The following is an 8775-nucleotide window of genomic DNA, read 5'->3' on the forward strand; positions in this document are numbered from 1 at the left end:
GGGGGGAGAAAGGGGAGTACCACTTTTGGCCAAGATGCTGTATGCTTTCCTTCCTCCTCTGCCTTTTCTTGCCTTCCTGAGGAAGGCGGTTCTTTTCGAAGTAGGCTGTAGCTTGATTTATGGTGCACTGCCATTGAGATCTGTATCAGCCAGCACTTCCCAGTATGTCACCCATGTCTCACACTTGTAGAAGAGTGTGGGGATTACCACTACACCGTAGACAAGGATCTTAGTTTCCATCTGCAGATCTCGATCGGCAAAGACACAGTGAAGCAGCTTTCTGAAGGATATGCTGGCACAGCAAATCCTGTGTTTGATTTCTACATCAAAACTGACTGACTGGGAGAAGTGGCTGCCAACGTATGGGAAATGCTTGATGTTTTCCAGGGGTTCTCCACCAATGGTAATTTGTCTGGGAAGAGGGCAGCTTGTGCTGGGGCAGGCTGATGGGGCACCTTGGTCTTCCCAATATTAAGGGGGAGTCCTACGCAATGATAAGCACCTGAAAAAAGTCAAGAGTGGACTGTAGATCAGTCTCAGTATGTGCAAGGATATAACAGTTTTCAGTGTACTGAAGGTTGATAATGCCAATCTTGATGACTTCCGTTTTGCTATGAAGGTGCCACAGGCTGAAAAGCTAACCATCCATTCAATACAAAACCCCAATTCCAGGAAAAAGGCAGTCCTGGATGAAAATCAAAATCACAGCAAGATAGATGGAGAAAAGGGTTGGGGTGATGATGCAGCTCTGCTTGACATCGGTACAGATGGTAAATGGGTCTGTCTCTGAGCCACTGCAAAGGACTATGGCGGTCATCCCATCATTGAGTAGCCTAAGGACACTCATGAACTTCAGCAGACAACCAAACCTAGCCAGAACCTTCCACATGGCTTCATTGTTGATGGAGTCAAAGGCCTTGGTTAGGTCAATGAATGCCATAAACAGCTTCTGGTGTTGCTCTCTACACTTCTTCCGGATCTGTTGTACAACAAAAATCACGCTGGTGGTACTCCGTGATGGTCTAAAATGACACTGGGATTTTGGGAGGACATCTTCAGCAAGGGGGAGGAAGCAATTCAGAAGGATGGAAGTATCTTTCCAGCAAAGGAAAGAGAACAGTAGAACTGTTCCTTGTTTTGACTTTATCATCAAGTGTGGGGGTGTACGCACTGATGACTGCAGCATGCTGGTTGTTACTGAGCTTGAGGTGGAATGAGTCATATAAGGTGTTCGTTTATGCCGATGGGGAGTTCTGAAAGCGGACTGACAAACTTATTCTTGATGGCAAAGCCAACCCCGTAAATGAGCCTCTCTTTAGGCAATGTTCCTTTCTAAAACAAGGTTTTCCAAAACCTCCTCCTCCTTTCAGCTGGCCTTCATCTGCCCAACAGGTCTCACTTGGGGCACCAATATCAACATCATATCTTGCAACTTCTCTAGCCACTATAACAGTTCTTCTTTCAGAGCACTTACTGTTCATGTATTCAATGAGAGTGCGGACATTCCCTGTGGCAAATTTCAGTACCTGATTTTGTAGGTTGAGGCTGCAGGTAAGAGTGATCCCACTAGATGCGGCAATCCAGCCAGGGGGACTTGAGACAGCCTATGCTTAGGGCACCTTGTCTAGCCCCTCCCCCAGTCAGGGTGAGCAGTGAGAACCCTAAAGAGGACTGCTCAGTCACAGCCACAACTGCTAAATTGTACTTCTGTCTTGGTTAGTGTAAAACAACCATCGTATGACCAACGTCTACGTGCAGATTTGTGACTCAGAACCCCCAGAAATTACTGTTCCTGTCCCCACCGCCACTTATCTGTTGGCGCAAGACTTGGTTTATGGAAGGTATTTTTTCCCTGGCAGAGGCCTGCGAGTGACATCTTTTAATGTGGGGAAGCCGGTATGCAAGCAACAACCACACAAACTTGACAGGAGCCCTGAACCCAGTGGCAATGATTTCCAGGACAACCAGAGACCTCCATCCCACTGTGGCCCTCACCTGCCTTCACAGCTGCAGAGAGCCAGCGGGTCCCCAAGTATGCCTGATCTGCCATAGGAGTCTTCAGGAGTTTGGGCCATGCTTAGGCTGGGACCTCATTTCAGACCTGTTTGCCAGGAGAGAGCCTACAAGGACTACAAGGCTCCAAATGACATAGCTCTGAGGATCACTGGAGTGCACAAGCCTCCCCCCTATGACAGGGGTATGGGTCCAAGGAGAGGAGTAATCCAATTAGAAAAGAGTAAACCAGTAGAGCTAGATGATCTCTTGCAGAGTTAGCTTCTAGCCTCCAAATCTCCCAGAAGCCATTAAACAATTCTCAGATCTAGATGATGTTTGAAAAGAAAGGAGCATACATGTCTAGAGCAACTCGCTGCACTATTGCTTTCAGGGTTTTGGTAGTTGCAGCAGCTCCCTATTCCTGAAGCAGACTTCTCCATTTGCTGATGGATTGGTGTATTATCTCATTCCCCATCGTATACTGGATGATCACTAGCTGAGCTGCTTAAAATAACAGGAGCTTCTCTCATGGTCTAAACATATTATTGAGGTTATATCCAATACAGTTGAAAAGCAGACATTAGTCACTAGTAAAGAAAGTCCTCAGTAAAAAAAATTTCAAACATACCCAAGTCATATTTTCAAAACTGGTTAAGGAACCTAAATCCAACCACCTCTCAGTGAGATCCATATGAGATTAATGTCTAATATATTTAAAAAATTCTCTAAGAATCATATACACACATATGTACATACACACACAAACATACATACAAACACACACACACAGCTGCTGGGGTCTCCATGGATCTGGCCCCAGTCAACCGCCCAGTGACAGTGTAGGGCTGGGGTTTCCATGGAGACCAGCCCCAGTGGTGCTGGCAGGACATGTGGCAGGGTGGGGAGCTGCTTCGGGGCCAGGCAGGGATCTTGCAGTGGTGAGAGTGTGGTCTGGAGCCAGGGCAGAGCTGTGGTCTTCACCCTGCATGATCTGGGCAGGCATATAGGGGCAAAGGATCATGGCTCTGCCCCAGCTCCTTGCAGTGGTGACAATGTGGTCCAGAGCCGCAAACCACTGCCCACACGCCCCTGTCTAGACCATGCAGGCTGCAGATCATGGCTCCGCTCTGGCTCTAGACCAGGGGCGGGCAGTTATTTTGGGTGGAGGGCCACTTACCCAGTTTTGGCAGGCTGTCCAGGGCAGCATGGGTAGCCTTGCCCCTTGACAGATGCCACGCCCCCTAGTCACCATCTTAGGACCAATGTCCCAGGGACAGCACTGGTGGGGCCCAAAGTGGGGCACAGGCTGGCAGGGGTCTGTGGAGATGGGATGGGTTGCACCAGCAGGGAGAGGGGTGAGCTGGCCTAGTCCATAGAGCCCCTGCCAGCTGGGACCTCGCGTTCCTGCCACCCTGCTCTTGGCCCCGCGGCACTGGCCCCAGGACACTGGTGAGGGCCCCGTGTTCCTGCTGGTTCCCACGCCCACTCACACCCAGTGCCTCCCAGCCCTGCAATACAGGTGGAGGGCCACTGTCTGGAGCAGGCACAGACAGCCCCATGCAGGCTGCAAGTGGTTACAGTGCAGGGTGCTGGACATGGGCAGAGCGAGGGGCCACTTTTCCATGCACTCAGCACCAGCTTGCAACCCAGCCCCACTGCCAGCCTGGGTGCCAAGCCAGCTCCAGGCTCGCCCATCAGTGGCAGCAGCTGCGGCACCCCCACTTGCTGCATTGGGCAGTATTGGCTGCTGCTGACTGCCCAGAGCTTGCACGCTGGGCAGCCCAGAGGAGACAGTGGCAAACACTGCTTGGTGTGGCAAGTGGGGGGCCCGCAGCTGCTGTCGCCATGTGCAGCCCCAACAGGTGAGGCTGAAGCTGGCGCGGGGCCCAGGCTGGCAGTGGGGCGAGGTTCAAAGATGGTGCTGAGTGTGGGGCGGGGGGGGGAGGTGGGAAGTGGCTCCTCGCCCCGTGCTGCAGCCACTCACAGCCCACCTGGGGCTGTCTGTGCTTGCTCCGGACAGCTCCGCATGGGCTGTGAGCAGCTGCAGCGTGGGGCACCGGCCATGGGGCGGGGGCGCTTTCCTCCGTGCTGGGAAGAAGCCCAGGGAAAAGCTGAGTGGGGGGGAAAAACGATCCCTCCCCAACCCACTGCTCCCTGCTACAGCCGCTCGCAGCCAGCAGGGCTGTCTGGAGCAGGCACAGGCAGCCCCACATGGGCTGTGAGCGGCTGCAGCGTGGGGTCCCAGCCACAAGGTGGGTCAGAGGCCGCTTTCCCCCCCCGCCCGCGCTCAGTTTTTCCCCAGGTTCCTTCCCTGCCTGCGGTCCTCCCCTGCTCTTCCCCCTCACCTGAGGTTCTGGCGCTGCCAGGGCAGCCACGTGCTCCCAGGCCAGAAGCCCCTCCTGGGGCTTCTAACGAGGGGGAAGGGGGGGAGGCGCTGCTGTTGTGGGAGCCCACCAGGCTTCCCCTAGGTCCTACTGCCCTTGGTTCCTGTCATTTTTGACAGGAACCAAGGGCAGATAAATATTAATTTTGTAAATTTTTTAGGGGCTCTGTGGGCGGGATAGAATGGCCTCACAGGCTGGATCCAGCCTGCGGGCTGTATTTTGCCCACCCTGCTCTAGATTGTACTGTTACCACTGTAAGATCCCAGCCTGGCCCCGGAGCAGCTCCCTGCCCTGCCAGCGCTGCTGGGGCCAGTCTCCATGGAAACCCCGGCCCTGCACTACCACAGTGCAGCCGCTGCTGGGGTCTCCATGGAAACCAGCCCCAGCCCCACAGGCAGGCACTGCTGGAAAATGGAGTCTGGCTGCCAAACAGATCCACAATTTTGCCTACCCCTGAGCTACACCCTGCTGCTGTGGTTGGTTTCTGGAAGCTTTTCAAACAGAAGACAGTAAATATCACCAACTATCTAAAGGTACATTCTATTTTTCTTGCATATATCAGAAAGCTGGGTAGACACAAGAAGAAATAAAATGCTTCCATTTGAGTATAACAGGTATTAGGATTTTGGTCTACCACTAGCTTTGGGAGGCAGGGGACTTTTGCTAATCTGACACTAGTAGTTAAAACCAGGTAGTTAAAACAGACTAGAATCTCTACACAGTAAGTCCCTTGCCAGAAGGAGTATTTTTATAGTAACCTACTTAACCACGTTTATAGTATGTACATTATGGTCTCCTTCAGTGATGCCCTTTTCCTCCAAAATGGACTAATGTCTTCTGATTCCCTGGCTACATTTTACCAAGAAACTCATCCCACAAGAGAACTATTTAGAGAACTCCAGAACAGAACTAGATAGCAGGAGTATTTTCTCCAGCAGACCTTTCTTCAAGTGGCCCCAGACCAAATGGTACAAAGTATCTTGGCTATCCAAGACATCAAAAAAAATCCTCTCCCCACAAATGACATCACTGAGTTGTCTGGCACCTGAACAGTATTAAAATGACTAAAACCAGTTAAGCTGTAGGAGGCAAATTACTAGGATCAAGTGTCCTGATTTGGACACACAAACACAGAAACAATTCATATTCAGCAGATGCATCCACCTACAGATAAAATTATAAATCTAGTCTGCGTTTAGCAGAGCCAGTTACAGATTAATTATTTCTTGAAAATCAAAAGAATTTAGATGGACTACTCACCTGATTCTTGCAAGTATCTATATACCAGGAAGTTAACCTCATCACTGCTTATACTCATCTTTAGTCCCACTTAAACCATGAGGTCACAGCAAAGGATATAACCCTGAAAGCAAAGAAAACTAGTGTAAGTCAGACAGGCAGGCGCTTCTTGATAGCTAGTGTAGGATTCCAACAAACTGTTTACATAAATAGATAACCTCTCAGCGATATTGAATAAGCTAATTTTATTTCATAATATGTATTTCACAAAAAAATGTGAAATTTTATTTCACAAAAAAAGTCAGTCTGAAACACCATTCATTTCTAAAACATTTCTAAAACATCATTTATGGCAGACAACTATTAAATAAGAGGCCAGACCCTTAACTGGCTAATTAGATGAACTACATCAAGCAATGCCAGGTTCGACCTCACACTTGCAAGTAATGTAATTTGTAGCATTTTTTAAATCATTTCTTTTTCACTATTAGCATTTCTCTGAGTGGATAAGGAAAACGGAATATGTGCTTTCACAGTTGTATATGTAATCTCACTTTTACTTTCTAACTGATTTCATTTTCAGACTGTCATGCAACATCACAATGCCGCAGCGTCTGAACAGCAAACACCGCGAGGCATTATTTGTTTATGAAAGACAGCTGCTTCCCCTAAAATAAAATAAACTCATGGTCATACCATAGGCTTTGCAAAAACATATTATTTAAAACAGAATACAAATTTCAGACCAATACTGACCTGATCATGTTCCTTTAAATCTACATTTAATCAATAATTAAAGGATGGGGGGCATAAGCAGATACACAGTAACTGGATACGTATTTTATTTTTACTTGGTATCTGAAGAGTGACACTGGTTCTATGAGTGGTGTGTATTCATGAACAAAAAGTACATCTATTCTGACAGAAGGTTGGGCTTATTTCACTGCATGCATATACCAGTATGTAATTCAAACAAGTGCCCAAAAGAATTTTAGCTTTCATTATAAAAGGAGGCAAAGTGAGCTAACACACTTGCCTTTTGCCTTTGAGAACCTGAGATAAATTACTGAAAATAATGTAGACTCTCAGTAGTAATCAGACTTTTACTGAATTTGGCATGATTGACTGTCTGTATTTAGGAATTGGGACTGACAGCAAAGGTGCGGCAAATCACAACTGTGGTACATTAAAAAGGCTATCAATGATGGATGAAGTTAGGAAGGACAAAGTGCAATTGGAGTTGCAGCTAGCATGGGACGTGAAGGGTAACGAGAAGGGTTTCTACAAGTACGTCAGCAACAAAAGGAAGATCAGGAAAACCGTGGGTTCCCTTACTGAATGGGGGAGGCCATCTAATGACTGATGATGTGGAAAAGGCAATGCCTTTTTTACCCCAGTCTTCACAGGCAAGGTGAGCTCCCAGATTACTGCGCTTGCCAACACAGTTTAGGGAGGAGGTGAGCAGCCACTGGCCAAAAATAGGTTAAGGACTATTTAGATAGATTGGATGTGTACAAGTCATAGTTTCACAGTTTCTAGGGTTGGAAGGGACCTGAGCAGATCATCTAGTCCGACCCCCTGCCATGGCAGGAAAGAGTACTGGGGTCAAATGACCCCAGCAAGGTGTTCATCTAACCTCCTCTTAAAAACCCCCAGGGTAGGAGCCTGCACCACCTCTCTTGGAAGTTGGTTCCAGACCCTAGCCGCCCTGACCGTGAAATAGCGCCTCCTGATGTCTAACCTAAACCTACCCTCTGCCAGCTTGTGACCGTTATTCCTGGTCACTCCTGGCGGTGCTCGGGGGAACAGTGACTCCCCCAGTGCCTGCTGATCCCCCCTGACTAGTTTATAACAGGCCACTAGATCCCCCCTCAGCCTTCTCTTTTGGAGGCTGAACAGGTTCAGGTCCCGTAGCCTCTCCTCATAGGGCCTGCCTTGCTGTCCCCTGATCATGCGAGTTGCCCTCCTCTGGACCCTCTCCATGTTATCTACATCCCCTTGAAGTGCAGTGCCCAGAACTGGATGCAGTACTCCAGCTGCGGCCTGACCAGTGCCGCATAGAGGGGGAGGATCACCTCCTTGGACCTGCTTGAGATGCATCTGTGGATGCATGACAAGGTGCGGCTGGCCTTCCTGAGCGCACCCCCACACTGCCGGCTTATGTTCATCTTGACATCAATGATGACTCCAAGATCCTTTTCTGCCTCTGCACTGACAAGAAGGGAGTTCCCCAGCCTGTAGGTATAGTGCCGGTTGTTCCTCCCCAGGTGCATCACTTTGCACTTGTCGGTGTTGAATCCCATCCTATTCTCATCCGCCCACCCTTGTAATCTGTCTAGGTCCGATTGCAGCCTATTCTTCCCTTCTAGCGCGCCCACATCCCCCCACATCTTAGTGTCATCAGCAAATTTGAACAGGGTGCTTTTTACCCCCTCGTCCAAGTCACCGATGAAGATGTTGAACAGAAAGTTCATGGGGCTGGATGCAATGCACTCAAAGATGCTGAGGGAGTTGTTTGATGCGACTGCAGAGCTGCTGACCATTATCTCTGAAATCTCATGACTGGGAGAAATTCCAGATGCTTGGAAAAGGGATAATATAGTGCCCATCTTTAAGAAACAGAAGAAGGAGGATCTGGGGAACTATAGACCGATCACAGCTTCACCTCACCCTCCATGAAAAGTCATGGAGTGTGTCCTCAAGGACTCCATTTCTAAGCACTTGGAGGTGACCAGGAACAGTCATCATAGATTCCCCAAGGATGTCACCCCTGACCAACACGATTGCCTTCTATGATAAGATGACTGGCTCTGTGGATGCAGGAAGAGCAGTGGACATGATATACCTTGACTTTAGCAAGGCTTTTGATAGGGTCTCCCACAACATTCTTGCAAGCAAGCTAAGGAAGTACAGGGTAGATGAACAGACTGTAAGGTGGATAGGAAACCGACTGGATTATTGGACTCAAAGGGTAGTAATCAATGGTTCGATGTCTAGCTAGGTGCTATCAAGTGGACTGTCCCGGGGTAGGTCCTGCAACCAATTTTGTTCAGTATCTTCATCAATGACCTGGAAGATGGCATAGAGTGCACCCTCATCAAGTTCACAGATGACAGCAAGCTGGGGAGAGTAGTAGATATGCTGGAGGGTCTTGTCT

The 8775-nt window shown here is 48.9% G+C and overlaps 1 protein-coding gene across 4 annotated transcripts in view; it reads right to left on the minus strand.

Moving 5' to 3' along the window:
* TBL1XR1 (transducin beta like 1 X-linked receptor 1) overlaps positions 1–8775 on the minus strand; it is a 256969-nt gene that overhangs the window by 30124 nt on the left and 218070 nt on the right. For all 4 annotated transcript variants that reach the window (XM_019503322.1, XM_019503323.1, XM_019503321.1 and 1 more), the window contains one exon: positions 5640–5742. In XM_019503322.1, the coding sequence (XP_019358867.1) occupies positions 5640–5697 (58 nt within the window). In that variant the 5' untranslated portion in view covers positions 5698–5742. The remainder of the gene's footprint in view (positions 1–5639; positions 5743–8775) is intronic.

Source organism: Gavialis gangeticus, unplaced genomic scaffold, assembly GCF_001723915.1.
Source record: "Gavialis gangeticus isolate Ggan-Ray unplaced genomic scaffold, GavGan_comp1, whole genome shotgun sequence".
NCBI lineage: Eukaryota > Metazoa > Chordata > Crocodylia > Gavialidae > Gavialis > Gavialis gangeticus.